We start from the raw sequence: 19,798 nt of genomic DNA, 5'->3' as shown, positions 1-19,798 counted from the left end.
CAACATTATTAAAAAGCAAAAAAAAAAAAAAAAAATGTTCCTGACAATAATTGCGATACCAGATGTTCTCAGTCAACCCAGAGGCCGGTCTAACACATTAACAACTCGAGTTGACCTGATGACAAACAAGGAACATTATTCCAAATTATGTTTAAGCTTACATAACAAGGATCAAACCCAAGGCTTGTGAGCCAAATCTGGCCCACCAGAAGGTTAGCTGAAATTGAAATAGATTTAAAAGAAAGGAACACACAGATATTTAGGATTAAGCCTCCAACATTAACAATACCGCAATCAGGCTCACACTTCTCATACAAAAAAGTTGGGTTTAAAAAAAGTACCTTGCAAATGTTCAAAGATTTTGGCCCCTTTTGTAATTGTCTTACATTAAAAGTGTTTTAAGTTTATTAATACATGTGTAGCCTTCCTAAATCAACATTGTGTTTAAGGGAAGCCCGTATTCCCTGCAAACATACGCACTAACTGGTCAAATACTTGTTCTGCAATATGCCAGGTACTGGCCACTTCATGGTCCTCATTGCAAAGAAGGTCTCATGGAAATGAGGAAGTAAATTATTGATATTAATGGAACACAAAGTTTTGATCACAGAGAATCCATCTCCAATGGCAATTGAAAAAAATATTCAACACAAATGAATACATCCTACCGTGAGTTGAGAGAACCACAGCAGGTTCTCATGTATGGCATTCACACACCAGGCCTGACTTAGAGCCAGCAGTCCAGCCAATAACATTCCTGCTGCCGTGGAAACGCACTGTCGCCAGGGCCAACAGGGTACAACGTGTGACCCGGAACAATTTTCAGACGCAGCTTCTTCCCTTCTCTCCTGTGTGACATCAGACCTTCCTCTTACCCACAATCTGTCACTGTGGAGTCTTCCATCTGCTGATGCACAACTCGGAAGGGCAGAATCAGACCAAGGATCTCTTGGTCGCATTCGCTTACGGACTTTCATTGCAAGAAAAAAAAAAAAGTTATTTCTTTTAAAAAACGCTCGGATCGTCTGATGAGCAGAATCCAGGTAGATGAGGAGAAAATCCCAGGTACAAAAAATGATCCAAATCCATTACAGCGAATCAATTTAAATGCACCTTGCCTCTGTTCTTGAAGTCAGCCCAAGTCATTTCGCTTTGGTTCCGTGTGCCAAGGAAAAAGGCAGAATGGCTCTCTGGGGAGCAGTTTTCTTCCCAGTTCTCCCTTTTTAAACTCGCCTCTGGCAAAACAAGTCTAGGCTTTAAACCAAAAAACCCTGCTGAGACAACGGCTAATCCTCAATTTAAATTAAGGTCAAATAGGATAGTCCCAGCTAAAGAGTCCACACTTTGCTCATTACTCAAAATGTGAGTTCACTTTTTTTCAGAACTTACGGATCCTTTTTTCGGAAGTCTTGTGTTTCTTACGGGTCTGCGAAAAGCTCCCCAGCTCTGTGATGTTTCGCTCGAAGAATCAAAGAAAAGGCTCCATCCATCCTCGGCCTTCATTTTTTCTCTCGCGGACCCAATAACTCTCTTGGGAATACAAATCAGGGACTTCAAAGCAAGCCAAAATCCATCTTGACCGAGCTACAAAGTCGTGTTGAGAAAGACCGCTCGCTTTAAGCCTGCAAACAACAAGATGGGGCTGAAAACACTGCCTGAGTGCAAAGAGAAGGAGGGGGAAGAGATTTGACTACTGGTGACCTGTCTATAAAAACACAGATGCACGCAGGAAAAGAATAAGAGGTGGTGGGGGCACCGTGGGTGGGGGTTTGCAGTAAAAGGAACACTGGGGAAACTTTGGATAATTCTAGGAAAGTTTGAGGGATTATGGATCTGGAGGGTCAAGCAGTGAGCAAATGTCTGAAGTAAACTGATGTGAGCGGTTACCGTAACAGAAATGACTTCACTCACGATGAATCACTGAACCACATCATTGTCTACCACAAACAAGGTCCTTAAAACAAAAACAAAAATCAACCTACCGCATGTTCATGGATTGTAATAAAATGTACCAGGGTATAAACACAAAGTGATTAAATGTGCTCAATTAGTAGAAACTGCCTGAATTAAACACCGTTGATCCGAGTTAATGAGTGAATAATATCCGTTCAGCTCATCGGCTCAAAGATTGAACAAACATTAGCATGTGGGCAGAGCTCGCCGCACACAAATGTGTTTCTAGAATATTTACGGTCTTTTCCGTCCCGCTTGACCTGGAGCCTCAAGAAAGTATGTGTGGGAATCTGACTCAGAAGAAGGGGAAAAAAATGGAGGGAGACGTAAATCTTGGTAGGAAAGGGATTGGAATGGAAAGTAGAAAACTGCTCAAAAAGAAGGGTCAGGTTGCATTTTTCAGCTATGGTGATAAGCATTTGTGTAGAGGCTATCTTTCAATGTTCATCAATTTATGACGTCATTATTTAAAGCTAAACATAAAATCATTTAAAAAGAAGCAACCCCACGCCCCTCTGATGTCCATACAATACTAAGTAAGTAAGTAAGTAATTTGTATTTGTAATTTGTAATTTGCTTTTCCAGACCAGGGTCACAAAGCGCTTAAACAATCCTCAATAAAATATATACTTTAAAGATCAAGATAATACTGAGAACAACACAGGAGTTCCAGAAAATCAAGGAAAAGCCTGAACAAAAAAAATGTCTTACGTCCACCTGGGTTCCTACAGCTACAGCCAACTTTAATATTATGTTGTATGACTTTTTAAGATGTTTTAAATTCCATTTGAAATTAAATTTAAGATTCAACTTTGTCAAATAAACCAAAATGGAAAAGTGTTCCCTTTTTTAAACAACATCAATTGTCATTTGCCTGGTACTAGGGTTGTTAGAAAATATCAATACAGCGATATATTGCTACTTTTTTAAATATTATATTGTATCGATATAAAAATAATCTTTTTTTTATTCTTTTTCACTAAACCCTTTAATGATTTACAGTTCAATAAAGTGTGTTTAAAATACAAAAAATCATAGAGGATACAGTTACTTTAAATATATGTTTTGGTTAAAAAAGTTTTTTTTCTGTAAATCCTGCAACTACAGAGTCAAGTATGTGAGTAATACTATATCAAATATATCGTAACATTGTCCAGTGTAAAGTATTGCCAGATTCTTGCCAATACACACCGTCACCTGGTATCGGTTTCAGCCATAGAGAAAAACGTTGGTTGGACATTTAATTCTCATTAAAGTTACACCTGATTAGTTTGCCCAAGTTGGTTCATAAATCGTGTTGAAGTAGAACCACGACCTGACATAATACTGACACAAAAAGAAAAAAAAGATTTGTTTTTGTACTTGTTAATCAGTTGTTTTTTTATAAAACATATTTTCTTGTATGTATTCTTGATACTTAATGCAATATATAACTCTTTAGGCTATCTTATATCATGGAGAGTTTGCTGAGGGTCTGCACAAGCCAGCTGGTAGAGAACTCAATCGGCCAGATTTGTGTTCATCCAAAGGAAAGTATCAGGAAGCAGTCTGAACAATTTCAGACATGTGGCTCTCATTTAAACTGAGATGAAGAGCTTTTAACAGCTTGTGCTGATGCATCTTTACTGCGAGGCCTGCATTAATCCCACTGTGCAAACAAAGGTAACCAATATATAGATGATTGTATTTACACATTTCTCCAAATAGCTTTAGAAATCAAAGCAGGGATGTTGTTTGAGGAATTATGACTGCTGAAATCCTTCTATAGTGTTGTTTCATCTGAAATTTGTCCACTTAAAGGAACACTAGCGTTGCCTTACAGACATTACAAGCTAATAATGTGACCCCCTCCACCTTTGGTTTAATCTTGCCAACAGTCTCCCTTGATACGATTTGGTTTAACCTTATAAAGGTCTTGGTAACTGCTACCAGAATAATTTAAGAACCTGGCCATCTTTCTACCCGTCATCTTGGCAGGAATGATATTTTTCCCTTTTTAAAAAACAATTGTAACTGACTAGAAACCTTAAAGGTAGTGATTTCAACTACAGCACTTTCACTTCTTATTATACGTCGGGCTAATCTGGAGGTGACTGATGGGGGGTTTTAAGATTTAATAATCTTCTTAGCGGCTCGTGCGAGAGGCAAAAGCCATGAAAAATTAGGATTAGCAATGTGAAGTGTGAACATCCAAATCAATTACATCTACCTATTTGAAAGTCTTGCTGAAAATGAGTCAGTTTATGATGGGCACCAGAAAGGTTAGTGAAAATACGAATATGTTAATGAACAACTATTTTTGGCAAACCTGCAAGCGTTTAAATTAATGACGTTTCTGAGACATTTATGTGAATGTACAGTTAAAAACAACAATGCGTAACCAGTAACACAACTCTACATACATTTACTTAAAAAATTAAGATATTTTGAGCCTAAAAATGGAAAAGTTATATTGGAGTCAGACTAGTATTTGTTAACTTAAATAACTGGGTTATTTTATATTTATATACATAACTTTTTAAGTGATGACCAGCCGCAATAAAGAAGATAAATAAATACAAAGAGAATGTTATATATGAGCAAATGGAGGCATCGAGAGAAGGGACACATTTCTATGTACTAGATTTGTAATTACAAACACAGAGCATTACAAATCCTTAAATCCTACACAGACGCCCAATCTGTGCTGCAGATCTGTTTGTTCTTCTTTTGATTATGTAAAACGCTCACACATACTTCTGGGATGACGGTATTTATTTTTACAGCGTGATGATCATGCCATAACAACAAAATGAATATCAGATATCGACAAGATAGTTCACACTGGACTAGCACATCTCTCTTTGAAAATGTCGTTTTAATAATATTACAGACCAGCTATTTGTGATGCTGCTTTTTATCTCTTTAATTAATTAATTCAAGGGTTTTTAATCTTAATAATTGTATTGCATTTTCGCAATTGATCTCGTCTTTCATCATATTTATCTTGTCTTTTATCATATTAATGTTACTATTGTGCTGTTCCTTAATGTACAGTGTCATTTTTAAATAAATCTTGATTTTTTAATGTAACACACCTTGTGACTATTGAATGTCTGCTAGATGCTACACAAATAAAATTATTATTATTATCCCTAAAAAAGCATTATAATGGTAGCATTCATTAGCAAACAATGCGTGACATATAGAAAACATTAAAAGGCTGAGACTGAAGTAGTCGGTCAGCATTGCTCAAATGTTGTGTGATAGCATTTCCAGAAGGAATCACACATGTGCTCGCAATGTGGGATGATGTCAACCGAGAGCATACTTCAGTGGAAGTATCTGGGAAAATGTTCCACAGGCCTGTAAAACCACTCACATTTATTATGAATGACTCCATCTGCCCTGTTACAACACACCGACATACACACTAATAAATACAGCTTCATCCCTGAAAGAATCATGAAACCACGACGGCAAAAAATAAATCTGAATTCTTAAACACAAAGTTAAGACTTTCTATCTACAGTGGTGGGGATTCATTTGTTTGTTTGTACAATGTGAAGATGAAACACCTGGCTGGATGTTTCACAATCTTCTCTGAATGACCTCAGCTCAACTAGTCTCGAACCTCAGGGTCTTTATTCTAATGTAGAATTAAAAACGATTTATTAACTCAAACACAGTGGCAGATATGACTCAGACAATACAAATTAGTTGACCAGCTGAGCAGCTGTGAGGTAAATTTGAGGACAGAGGACAAATTTCTGGCACAGCTCAACGTTCTTCAAGTCTTCAAAGGGCTCCCAAAAATGATTCGTCATCACCAGATTTCAGCAGAAAACATCCGTCCTAATTGTTCTCTGAAGCGGTTTGAATGGGCAATCGCTTCAGCGGATGGACGAGCAATCACTTCCTACAAAGTGTTTATACAACTGAGGAAAGATTAGTCAGTAAAAAATGGTAAAAGCAGATGGTAAATCCATCCAGATTCTTGTTCATCGGGCAACATAGCTCTAAGCCAGAGGTGTCAGACCCGATCAGACAAGGGGGAAAAAATTGTTTGGTTTTTGGTCACGGGGCCAAACACAATTCATATTGACCAAAACTTTAAATGGGAGTATTAAATTCCCATCAAATTCCTTTTCTTCTAACTAAATTGTATTGTTATTGGAAGTCTCTGGCTGCGTTTCAGTACTCGTTTGATTTCCCCTTGTTCACTTTCCCTGAGGCCTTGCTATGATGTCACTTAGAGGGTATTTGGAGAGTGGAGGGGAAGTGAGTGATGGAGAGATAAATGAAGAGTATCATATACCGTCCGCATGGTGCTAGAGTAGCGCTATATTCCCCAAAAAGTTGTATATATAAACCAAATAAATGATGAAACTAACATGTAGATCGATTGTTCAGTTCAATGACATCTACCGATCACATGTGCTTACAAAAAACAGACTTCAGAGACGCTATTTTATATGATTTATAGTAATGTTTAATTATTCTAGCCATTATTATAACGTATGTACAAAATGAAATAAATAATAATTTAAATAAAATAAAATATGTTTTTTTTCTTCTTCTTCTTACTCTGATGGAGGCATTTTTGCAGTGGATTGTGGGTAATATACAGCTTTGAAGGGGACATTGATGTTCACTCGATCCCTCCGCCCTCAAGGAGGAATTTTTCTGTTTTGAAAATTGGAACGACAATTAAGATGGCGATGGGGATACATAAATTGTAGTATTGAAAAACTGCCTCTTAATAATTGTTGACATCCATAATATCTAGAATCTTATCAACAGACATAATTAAATTTTTTATCCTTAACTTTTTATCCTTTTCTTTGATTTATGTTCTTTATACTTAGATGTTGTCATCTTGCACTTTGTTCTGTTTATTGCATTTGATCTAGTTTTTATGGTGGTATCGTGTTGCTGTGTGCTGGAAAAACAATTTCCCTATTATCTATCCATTCCATCTATCCATCCATCTATCTATTTTTCCGACTGTACTCTGTTGAATAATAGGAGAAAACTCGTGATAAATATCAGGACAAAAAGACCAATAATAAAGAAGACATAATATATATAAGGCATGAATAACAAAGGTGTGTGTTCAAAACAAAGATCAGACTTATCAATTTGATTTAAAATTTTAGGTTAAACTTCTATCATAATACGAAACATGGCATCCTAACATAATTCAGATGTTTTAGCGTTTAAGATAAGACAAGGAAAATAAATTATTGATTTCTTCAAATATACAAAAACTTCCAACAATAAAACTGATGTTGAAGAAACAAATTTGTATGGTAAATTAAAACAAACGCAAAAAATAATAAAGATAAATAGATGCCCAAAAAAATTAAACGACAACACCATCAAGAGTCAAACTTCCCATTTTAGAAATTTTGCTAAATATACATTTTGCTTGGCCGGTTGACTTGATTGAGTTTCAGACCCCTGGTCTACACCATAGATATACAAATCCCTTATTACTTTGGCATCACAATTCACCTTCAAATAAAAACAGTGTGGTAAGCGGAAGTACTCTCTTTCTCTATTCATGACCATGACCTGAAATCAAGATCAAATTGTATTCAAATCTCAGAACAAAAGCAGACGACCTAAAGATTTGGTCTTTCGCAAATCAATAAAAGCCACTGCTTGAAGTCAGCACCAAGGGTTGTGTTTGGCTCCCCACTCTAGATGCTGAACTTTCAACAAATAATTGGCAGAGGAGTTAAATATAGTCAAGGACATTTGATCCGGGTAAAGCCACAAGCTAATATTGAGATAATAGCCTGACCAAAGGGCGATTCAATATTAATAAGATATCAAACAGTGGTCGTGCGGATGTTTAAGCAGTAAATCATTTCTTCATTTATCTGTGTAAACGAATGATGAACTCGTAAAGCATGAACAATAATGCAGAAACAAATGTAGGGTTTAGACGACACAATTAATTCATCAGGACAAAGTCAAACCCACACAAGAAACTTGAGTCTTTTAAGGTTAAACTCCAAACGGTGGAAAAGAGTTGGTCATAGCGATGAATTTTACCTTGAGGTTGGAGAACCAGAGGTCATTCTCGTGCAGGGTTGCCACATAGATGCAGCACAGAAGTCCAAGTCCAACAGAAACAGACCAACCGATCGACGTCCAGATTATTGAGCCCCATGACCAATAGACTGCAAGAAGCATCAGCACTAAATCAGCCATTAAATCATGGATATCATTGTTAAAATAGAATAAGAAGTAAGTAAAACTTGCAGGACTTTTATAGAAACTTCAAGTAAAATTTTGCCCTGAAACTGTACCGTATAACTTGTACATATCAATGTGAATTGTTGTATTTTCATTGGTACTATATATATTGATGAAAGTGTATTAATGTTTAATCATTTGATATTTATTTTTCTACTGTGAACATGGAGCTGTGACGACACAAATGTCTCCACTGTGGGACGGATAAAGGACTATCTTTTCTTATCAATGTGAAGAGATCCAACATAAAAATGATACTTAACGTGTTTTTTCAAAATAAAAACTATGACAAAATATTTAACGTGGATTAAAATCAGATGAGAGATGATTTCATTTTGTTTTTAAACAGCGTTGGAATGGTTTTGGTGCATTCGGTAGCGTAAGAAATAAAACTAGTTTTAAAAAACAAAGGTTAATAATTGAAAATCAATTACATTTTAAAACAAAAACATTGTGACAGTTGTGTACAACGTAAAATTGGTTTTCAGTCAGTTAGTAAAACCTGATTTAATACACTATACATGCGCCTAATAGTCTGCAAATTATGAAAACCCAAGTTCTGGGATTTATCTATTGGTTATAATTTAGTACCTATTTGAAGTGTGTCTACAAGATTAAATATATGTTCGTCTGATAACTACTAAAAAAACCTTTTTTGTATCTGGATATGGGTATGTTTGAATAGAGACAGAACCCTCTAGTAGTTATAAAGCGCAAATGCATGTAACCGCTTACACGACAGTTACAAGCCTCGATTACAGGCTAAAAAAATGTTTAAGAAAAATGATACTAAATATGGTTATTCAAGATAAAAACTAAGCCAAATATTAAAAGTGGATTAAAATCAGATGTGAGATGACTTCATTTTGTTTTAAACCAGTTGGTGTGTTGGAATGGTAATGGTGTTTTCGATAGAATAAGAAATAAAACCAGGTTAAAAAAAAACAAGTTAAGTAAGAAAAAATCATTGTGACAGTTGGGTACCACGTAAATTTGGTTTGCAGTCCGTTAGTAAAACCTGAATTAATACATTATAAATGCGCCTAAAATGTAAATTATGCTAACTCAAGTTCTTGGATTTATCTATTGGTTATAATTTAGTACCTATTTGAAGTGTGTCTACATATCATTTTGTCTAATAACTTCTGGAAATACTTTTCTGTATTGGGATAAGGGTATGTTTTCTGTGCAATGACAATAAAAGAAAGTATGCTTTTCCTTGATTTTCTGGAACTCCTGTTGTGTTATCAGTTTTATCTTGATCTTTAAAATATATACTTTATTGAGTATTGTTTCGATTGTTTAAGCGTTTTGTGACCCTGGTCTGGAAAAGCGCTATACAAATAAAAATGACTTACTTACTTACTTATAAAAGTCTAAAGTCTAAAAGTCTTAAGACAGAACCCTCTAGTACCTATAAAGCGTAAATGCATGTAACCGCTTACACGACAGTTACAAGCCTCGATTACAGGCCAAAAAAAAAAATGTTTACATGTTTCCACCTCTACTTTAAATTTGTGAACAATACCTCACAGGATATGACTGTCAAATCCCTAGAGACTAGTGATGCAAATCAAACTTCTCTCAAATACTATAACAAAAAAAGAACAAAAAAAAAAACTAAATTGGGAGATAGTTGGAAACGCTTTAAGTACTTAATCTGTCTGGGATTTGTCCGCCGCACAGACAGGGTCGCTCACCATGGGAGACCTTTCCTGGATGATGGTCGGGGCAACAGTTGGATTGTTGTGCTTGGAACCCGGCGCCCGGTTGTGGCTCCTTGGCTCTGCTGCCCTTTCTCTGGCGCAGGGCGGTCATGTCGGATCACTGAGGATCAAAACATTCCATCGGGTCAACACAGATAAGGGCGACGACACAGGGATGAACACAACAAAGGCAATAGAAAGTATGTTGTGAAGACACTAACACAGCAGGGGACCAGGCCTTCACTGATGGTGCTCACATCCACCACCATTGACAGGGCAATGATGGGGGAGATAAATGGGAGCTGACACAAATCTGTCTGGGGCAGGTGCTCACACTCCCTGGGTTTTTTTTATCTCACACACGCGGATGTTGTCACGCACACACACGTCATGAACCGGCGGTGACATGAAGGTGGAAAAATTGGCGCGATTCTGCTGCTGCTATGGACGCGACATTTTTTCCTCGCGTAGCAACAAAGACATACGGAGCCCTCACCCTGTTTCTACAGCTGCTGGTTGGTGGCTCCGACTGCTCCTGTTTTCCCTCCCCTTCCTCCTTGTCTCGTCTACCTGCTGGCCACTTGAATTTTCACTCCTTTTTCCTCCCCATCCTCCTGTTGGTGAGCAGCCGTCTGCCTCCCGACGCAACTCGCGAGTGCTAGCAACAACACCGGAAGACGCCGATAGAGCGGCCTTCAAAATAAAAGACTTTAACACCCACAAGAAAAAAAAAAGGTAAAGTAGCATTCAATTAAGATAACTCCAACCACAACGTTTAGAATCTCCCTTCTTATTTAAACAACGATGGGTTTATTCATGCCCTTTTTATTTAAAATTGAGGCATATATCCAATATTTCTATAGATGACCAGTTTTTTCTTATCTTTTTAATAATTTATTTGGTATTATTTATCATACACATGATATGCCGTAAATAAAAAAACAAACAATACTAATGATAAACAATAATATTTACAATACAATAAATTGTTAACAACAACAATAATTTCGTAAATAATCCACAATATAAATTAAATTATTATAAATATAAATTCATTCATTTATTTTCTAATGCTTTATCCCGGGGTCAGGGTGGTCGCGGGGGGACTGGATCCTATCCCAGAGTCATAGGGCGAGAGGCAGGGGACACCCTGGACAGGACACCAGTCTATCGCAGGGCACACAAAGACAGACAACCATTCACACACACTCATATACTCACTCGCATACCTATGGACAATTTCCCCAAAGTTCTCAATTAACCTCTGTATGTGTTTGGACTGTGGGAGGAAACCAGAGTGCCCGGAGTAAATCCACGCAACAAAGGAAGAGCATACAAACTCCACACAGAAACAAAAAGAAACATTAGACAAAACAAAGTATACTGTATATGTATGGATGGATGGATGGATGGATGGATATACATGTATACATATACAGAGACATACACTAAGCAAAAAACAATCATGAAAAAGCAATAATACATTAAATAAAGATAAAAAATGTACAACAATAAACACTTTTAAAACGCACACACAGAGTAGTAAAGAAATGAGTGGTGGTATAGAGCGATTGATGGATGGATAGACTTAAGACTTTAGACTTTCTTTTACTGTCATTGCACAGAAAAACACAGCAGTGAAACTGGCAACGAAATTTGGCAACCATTAAAAAACACAGCAGAGTGAATGTTTATATAAAAGTCATACACACCATAATAAGACATGCAGTAAACCAAACAAATGTAAATAAAATGAATAATTAAAAACAATAATGTTTAATGAATATAATCGACATCTATGGCCAATAAACCTGTATCCAACCATAATCAAGAATCAATTTTGCTCATCTCAAACAAGACCTTCTCTTTTTTATTTTCATCCCTTTAACTTTTCTCTATTTATCACAAAGACAATCCAGTTACAGGAATGTGTCTGGCATGATTCTAAATAGAATGTGAATATTAAAGTCCAAAAATGGTGGACAACCCATTTACTGCAAAATGCACTTTGCCTATTAGTCAAAACGGATGGACTCATAATTTTAATCCACTTTTTACTTCGGCTTTTTACAGTGGTTTGGCTGTACTCTTGTCCAACAATAAAAGCAGGGCAATCTGAGTCTGAGGCCTATTATTTTGTTCCACAAAAGCTAGATTTAAATAACCTCTCTACAAAACTAGTATGAACTATTGTAGGAAATCGGCTGATGGCTAATCATTGTAGATGGACTTTATAAAAGAGCGGAAACCAGCAAAGAGTCTAGATTGATCCAGAGGTTGGAATGTTTCAATGTGGACACACCAACTGACTAGAGTGACACCATTGCTTCCTTGAATAATCATTGTGCTTGTGAAATGTCTTTTAAGATGCACATTCTGAAAAAAGTCACTTGAAATCCTTTTTAATAAAGGAAGTCCTTTTTTACGTAAACAAGTCATACATAAAAGGAGGAACCTGTTTCTCTGTGAGCTGTTTGGTTCACTTAGAAAGTATTTAAGTATGCTGTCTGCCTAATGTATCTTTGATTTTCCTATAACACAGTTGGCAATCTGAGGATAGAAGAAAAATAAATAAGGGTGCAGCAGCGATCCTACCTCGAGATTTTCTAGGATAACAAAAGGTAGGACAATATACAGTACTTTCAAATTAATTCAAATCAGCTCGGCGTGGTAACTAAAAACTGGCCTTTTGTAGCTAGCATTGCCATTTATCAAACACATGGAGAGTAATACTTCTTTTTTTTTTGGTGTTGAATGCACTCTAAATATCAAAAACATTATTTTAAACATTACATATATCGGTATGTTCTGGTTATATATACTCTGACTTTCAAATTATACATTTACTATTGTGGGTTAAAGGGTCTTAAATGCTTGAAGCAGGTTCTGAAATAGCACTGTTTTGAACTATTTAATTTGCGAACCATAATGTGTTCAATTGTAACAATATTCACCTCGCGGAATCAACCAGGACACTGTCTATTTCATTTTTAGAACCAATTTTAGTGTAACATTTACATATTTTGTCACCTACTGAGCTATAATAATGAAGATACGGGTTGATTAAACTTCCTGATCAATTTTGAGAAAGTGATTTGTTGAGTCCAAATGGTCAGTTCAACACAATAACTAAAACCTTACGTATTTCAATGGATTTCACAGTAAATAGTTGATAAGAGGACAAAAGAAAAGATGATTCAAGTTTCAGTAGCGATCTGTGTTATTAGAAAATTAAAGATACATTTAACGGATCATAAAGTTGACTTTGTTGTCCTTGTGACACAAATATCAATCCGCCATATTTTACATAGATAGATGAACTTTATTGATCAGGAAGGTCTGTTCTATCTCTCTCTCTCTGCTTAGCATTTAATTATAACAGCTTGTATCCTTCAAGTTGTCATTTCACTCTTAAATTTGATTTCCTGATTATCATTTACTATACACATTTAAGAAAAGACACCAAACAGACACAAAAATAAATGGAATGCTACATGGTCAAAAGAAATTGCACTTAATAGGATTCATTTTGGAATATAAATTCAAAAGATATTGCCCTTATTAATACCGTGAGAATCTTCCTACTCATTCTTCTGTTTCATGTGATGGGAAAATATGATATCAAAAGTGACATTTACATAATGCATAATAAAGTGCTCGGTATCAGAGAACATTGTGTTCTAGCCTCAAAACAATGGACTTGTATTTGAACCTAGCTTCAAGCAATTCTCTTATCATTTACTTACTCTTAATCAATGTAGACGGAAACAAATAAATATCTAGGGTGGGATTCATAACTGGTCACCAAGACATTTTTCAGTTCTGGTTTTGTAAAAAGTAATGATGGGCTGATGAAGCTTCATGAAGCGGTGTTGTATTTTTTAGATGTCAGTAGGTGGCGCTATCAGTTTAAAAATAAACAGCTGTGCTGTGTCTCAAATCGCATACTACTCTTAGTATGCTAGAAGTTAGTATGCATCAGTTTAGTGTACGTACTAACTAGTAGGCAAATTCTCCACAGATAGTATGTCTCAAATCAAACTCTGCTGCTACACACTAACCGGAGATCACATGACAGCTTCTTCTTCTACTTCTATTTAACGATGTTTCAACCAGCTGTTTGAACGCTATCGCCGACACCTGCTGGCAGCACGTTTTGCAACTTTGGAAAAAGAAATAAAGAAAAAATATGAGAATCTTAATAATCGCGAGATATTTAAGCTGGTATCAGCAGCGAAGACGTGTTTATCCTCCTACTGCTGCGGAAAATGCACCTGTAAGTATATGACTATATATGCATTTATATATGATGTAACTTCCGTTTAAAACGTCACTAAGATGGCGGCTGTTTAGGGTGGTTAGTGTCCATCGAACCATGCTCAGTTTTGTGGGCGTGTTAGTACGCCAATTTAGTGTGCATGGCGCACTAAATGTTGCATACTAAGAATTGAGACGCACTAACGCACTAAAAATACTAACTTTTAGTACGCTAGTATGCGATTTGAGACACAGCACTAGTCCGGACAACAATTTTACTACCTGATTTTCCTTATATATCACTTTAGATAGTTTTACCAATAAACAGTAGCTTTAATAGCATGGAATTCTTACATTACTGTTTTTGTTTATTTATTTCACCAACCTTTAGTAAGCAGGATTCTTAGCAAGTCTCATTTGCCAACTTTCAATGTTATTCTATTTTTTTTAGGTGAACAATGAGAGAAATAGTGCATCTCCAGGCCGGCCAATGTGGAAACCAGATTGGTGCCAAGGTAAGATGTCAGATAAAGCACTTAAAATGCTACAGAGGCTCCTTTTTGTTGAGAAGATTCCTTCGATATAATAGCAACATTCAGCCCTTCCCAGTCTATTGTGCTTCAGACAGGCTGGTTAGGAACCGTGTCACAGGAGAGCCACAACACAGACAACGGAATTTGCTTCTTTGGTCCCAACTTGTACACAGAATAAAACCTCTTTAAAAAAAATCATTATGAATGTGGATTGAATTGATGTGAGATAAACCTACATGTACATCTAAAAGTAAACTCCCACTGCCAACAGATTGAAGATAAGATAATACAAGGTATATATGTGACAGCATCTGTTAGTCTGACAGGCTAACAGCAATTTCAATTCCCTGATTTAACATACACAATAAATGAAAATCGAATGATTAAACATGTAAGACATTTGCTTTGATTTGATATCTCAAAAAAACCGTTTAAATAAATGCAGTAGACGAGGTTAAGGTGACTTCTCATTGTCTTCATGAACACACTATCTATGAGGTAAAAAGAGTGACACACTGTTTTGTGTTTTTTGCAGTTCTGGGAAGTGGTCAGTGAAGAACATGGGATTGACCCGACGGGGACCTACCACGGAGACAGTGACCTGCAGCTGGAGAGGATCAATGTTTATTACAATGAAGCCACAGGTTGTCTAGAGAATTTTAAGTGATGTTGCTTGAAAAGTTACACAATATTTTGATTTGCAACAATGTCAGTAGTGTGGAATACAAGTCCTTGCACTCCAAACTGCGAAACTTAACATTGTGGTACCAGGCGGCTCAAATCTGTAATTCCAGGCTCACATTGGAATTTAGGCACTCCTCTGTCTTGACTAAAAGTCACAATCTGAGACTACTTAAAAATGTTTGTCTTCACACGGTATGGTCCAATGTTTATCTGAAGTCCATGTTTAGCCGAAGTCCATGTACTGAGCCAGAATAATGTGGAAAGGCTTCTCCTGTATGGGGATGAGGTCCCGCCCAAAGTGGAAGAGTTTATAGTATATTGGGGTCTTGTTCAGATTTGGGCGGCATCAGCAGTTACCGCGGACGGTAGTAGTGATGAAAAGAGAGTTAAGCCAAAAGGCAAAGCTATGAATACCGGTTGATCTACGATCCTACCCTCACCTATGTTCACGAACGGGGAATAGTGGCCAAAAGAGAGACTTTCACCTGGCCTGAGAACACTCTGAGGGTCCCCTGGTAAAAGCTGGACCATGTAGCAGGAAAGAGGAAACCCTGGGCCTAGAAAACCAGACGAGACGCGTCGATAGCTATGCAAGTCTCGTCAAAGTTCATTGCTCATTATGTTTCCCTTTCCCAGGAGGTAAATATGTGCCTCGGGCCATACTTGTGGATTTGGAGCCAGGAACCATGGACTCTGTTAGATCCGGGCCCTTTGGGCAGATTTTCAGACCTGACAATTTCGTCTTTGGTAAGGGCTAAACATGAATTTTATCTGAAAGAAGTATCATTTGAAATGTTGCCTGACTACTTGTGCTTGCAGGTCAAAGTGGTGCAGGAAACAATTGGGCAAAAGGTCACTACACAGAGGGCGCCGAGTTAGTCGACTCCGTCCTGGACGTGGTTCGCAAGGAGTCGGAGAATTGCGACTGTCTGCAGGGCTTCCAGCTCACACACTCTCTCGGTGGTGGGACCGGATCCGGAATGGGAACCTTGTTGATCACAAAGATCCGTGAGGAGTTCCCTGACCGTATTATGAACACGTTCAGCGTGGTACCATCCCCAAAGGTAAGAACATGAAGGTTTGAAATTCCCGTCTGAAGATAACTTTCCGTTGGTCTTCGTAGGTGTCGGACACAGTGGTGGAGCCGTACAACGCCACTCTTGCGGTCCACCAGCTAGTGGAGAACACAGATGAAACTTATTGCATCGACAACGAGGCTCTCTATGACATCTGCTTCCGCACCCTGAAACTCACCACACCCACCTACGGAGACCTCAACCACTTGGTGTCCGCGACCATGAGCGGGGTCACCACTTGCCTGCGTTTCCCGGGGCAGCTGAACGCCGACCTCCGCAAACTGGCCGTCAACATGGTGCCGTTCCCCCGTCTGCACTTCTTCATGCCTGGTTTCGCCCCGCTCACCAGCAGGGGGAGTCAGCAGTATCGTGCGCTCACGGTTCCCGAGCTCACGCAGCAGATGTTCGATGCCAAAAACATGATGGCCGCCTGCGACCCGCGTCACGGTCGCTACCTGACCGTCGCGGCGATGTTCCGCGGCCGCATGTCCATGAAGGAGGTGGACGAGCAGATGCTGAACGTGCAGAACAAGAACAGCAGCTACTTCGTCGAGTGGATCCCCAACAACGTGAAGACGGCCGTGTGCGACATTCCGCCGCGAGGTCTCAAGATGTCGGTCACCTTCATAGGCAACAGCACCGCCATCCAGGAGCTCTTCAAGCGCATCTCCGAGCAGTTCACCGCCATGTTCCGCCGCAAGGCCTTTTTGCATTGGTACACTGGCGAGGGCATGGACGAGATGGAGTTCACGGAGGCGGAGAGCAACATGAATGATCTGGTGTCTGAGTATCAGCAGTACCAGGACGCCACCGCTGAGGAAGAGGGAGAATATGATGAGAACGAAGAAGATGCGTAATCATGACCAAGACCAACGGCTACCAATTACCAAAAAAAAGAAAACTTCCCCCAAAATGAATCATATTGAAGTTGAATTGACTATTTTAAAATGAGCTATTGTTTGACAACTATCTTTATTAAATAAATGGAAGCAACGCCCAAACACAGATCAACGTCATCCTGTCTTTTTCTTCTCCAGTTCATTAACTTAAGGTCCATGCATTTTTCGGCCTTTCCGAAGTGGCCTTCGATTCAAGTGGTTTGACAAAGGGCAGAGAAAATTAGGTTTGCAAACCACCAACTCTGACAAGGTCACAGTTCCCCTGCCATGCTTTTTAGCCGCTAATTATTTTAAAAGCTAGAGCCTTGAACTTTCAGCATCCTCATATACGGAAGTATATCAGTGCCATCAGAATATTAACATGTCGAATGTTGAAACCTTGAATCTTTCTTTTGAACTTTTTTATTTTTTACCCTTATCTTTGGGGGGGCTTATGGTGGCGCAATGGTTAGCGCGGTTGATAGTTCGCTTCTAGGCTGAGCCAACTTGTGACCTTTATGTGTTGAGTTTGTATGTTCTCCCCGTGTTGCGTGCGTTATTCCGTGTACTACGGTTTCCTCCCACAGTCCAAAAACACATACGTTAATTGAGAACTTGGGGAAATTGTCTGTAGGTATAAGTGTGTGTGTGAATGGTTGTCTGTCTTTGTGTGCCCTGTGACAGACTGGCGTCCTGTCCAGGGTGTCCCCTGCCTCTCGGCCAATGAAACTGGTCTCCCCCTCGATCCCCATTAGGGATATGGCGTTATAAAATAAATGAATGAATGTTATCTTTGGGTGAAAGAGACACGGTGGCCCGAAAACAAATGTGTTTGTGGAATCCCTTGTGTTAGCGAAGGGTGACCTGAAGGCCCAAAAAAAACCTTGACCCAGAGATACCACAAACATATTTGTTTTTGGAGCTTTCGGGTCACCTTGACCCTGAGACAACACAAGCGTTAAACATTTAAATGTTTTCAATAATTGAAATCAATAGTTTGTTTATCTTGAAAAGATCAATCTGTTTGTATTGAATAATTTAATCTAATGATTTGTATATCGAAGGTTGCATTTCTTTTGTGGAATATTTGTATTTACAATTTAATAATTTTCAAATAAAATTAGCTTATCTTAGCCTTTTAAATTTTAAATTAAAAAAAACATGACACAATTATACCTATAACATAATATTACATTGAAAAGGCTACAAATAAAAAAGTATTTAATTTACATTTATTTTTTAATATTTGGAATTAGAAAATTAAACTCTGTGTAGAATGTAAAAAATCGAAGGTCTTTTCTCATTAATACAACTATTAGTCACCACATGCTCATCGGTGCTGTTCACGTGTCAACGCCTCACATGGCCTTCTTACCACACGTGACTGTTGCTCATCAGTGTCTCTTTAAATGTAATTGTTACCATAGCAAACAAGGAACTCAGAGCTGATCCATGATGTGATCCTTCTCTCCTTGAATGTCTCTCCTAGAGTCATCCCCAGAGGCTAGCACACTTGTCTTCATACGTGTCCTACATGTCCTTCAGATCGGACTTCACGTACAGTCCCCCTCTGACTCATTATTGTCATTTAATTTAATAATTTAAACACGGATAAAATTAATATATTTTTTAAAGCAACATAATGTGACCTCAGAGATGATGTACTTAAGTAGTGGGTAACGAATGTATAAAAAGGTAAAATATCTATTGTTGACAGGAAAGCTAATGATCCAATGTTTTGCAGTCAAACTAAAAAAGTAATCCAAATCCCAGCAACCCAGACGATAGATTAATAAAAAACAAGAACAAGAACAAAGTGCAAGATGACACAATCCAAGTCTAAAGATAAAGAAGATAGATCAAAGAAAAAATAACAAAAAAAAAGGATACAAAGATTAACATAGAATAGAATCATATTTTCGCTCCACTCCTGCCCCCGAATTATACAATCCAATAGCTCGAGGATTAAATGAGTCCCTGACACCATTCGTGCTCCATCTGCTTGATGACTCTTTTCAGAGGATGACAGTCATCATCCATAATGGACAGTAGTTTGTCCAGTGATCTCCTCTCAGCAACTGTCACCAGTGAGTCCAGCTTCAACCACAGAGCCAGCCTTTCTGATCAACCTGTCCAACCTGTTGACACTCCTCTTGGACACATTTCCACTCCAACACACCCAAGCATAGAACAGGACACTGGCCACCACAGACTGGTAGAACATGCAGAGGAGCTTCCTGCAGAAAGTACAGTCTACTCTGAACTTTCTTACACACATGGTCTGTGTTGCAGGACCAGTTTACTGTCCAGCCACACACAGAGGTACTTATAGTTGTCAACTATCTCCACCTCGTCACCTCTGATGGACACTGAACGTGGCTTTGTCCTGGGCCTCCTAAAGTCCAAAGTGGTTCCTCTCACTCAAGTCCACAAAGTCACGTATCAGACTCCTGTACTCGTCCTCG

The 19,798-nt window shown here is 38.2% G+C and overlaps 2 protein-coding genes across 3 annotated transcripts in view; one reads left to right on the top strand and one right to left on the bottom strand.

Annotated features, from left to right (window-relative positions):
- dpy19l3 (dpy-19 like C-mannosyltransferase 3) overlaps window positions 1–10,624 on the bottom strand; it is a 51,014-nt gene extending 40,390 nt beyond the window's left edge. Inside the window, exons 1-3 of one of the 2 annotated variants that reach the window (XR_015710542.1) lie at window positions 10,402–10,624; window positions 9,900–10,026; window positions 7,996–8,123 (exon numbers count right to left, since the gene is read on the bottom strand). Coding sequence is in view for 1 of the 2 variants with exons in the window: in XM_087784774.1 (XP_087640900.1) it covers window positions 7,996–8,123; window positions 9,900–10,017 (246 nt within the window). In the remaining variant the exon portion in view is untranslated. The remainder of the gene's footprint in view (window positions 1–7,995; window positions 8,124–9,899; window positions 10,027–10,401) is intronic. The other variant, XM_087784774.1, reaches the window with a different exon arrangement.
- A 1,759-nt stretch (window positions 10,625–12,383) lies between these two features.
- LOC148086633 (tubulin beta chain-like) lies at window positions 12,384–17,462 on the top strand. Its single transcript, XM_087784773.1, has 6 exons — window positions 12,384–12,526; window positions 14,614–14,677; window positions 15,231–15,339; window positions 16,016–16,126; window positions 16,199–16,443; window positions 16,503–17,462. The coding sequence occupies exons 2-6, from the start codon at window positions 14,621–14,623 to the stop codon at window positions 17,310–17,312; spliced, it is 1,332 nt and encodes a 443-aa protein (XP_087640899.1). The 5' UTR covers window positions 12,384–12,526; window positions 14,614–14,620; the 3' UTR covers window positions 17,313–17,462.
- Window positions 17,463–19,798: the final 2,336 nt, after the last annotated feature.

The sequence above is a fragment of the Callionymus lyra genome, chromosome 2 (genome assembly GCF_982586985.1).
Source record: "Callionymus lyra chromosome 2, fCalLyr1.hap1.1, whole genome shotgun sequence".
Taxonomy (NCBI): domain Eukaryota; kingdom Metazoa; phylum Chordata; class Actinopteri; order Syngnathiformes; family Callionymidae; genus Callionymus; species Callionymus lyra.
This window is presented reverse-complemented; position numbering and strand designations above follow the sequence as displayed.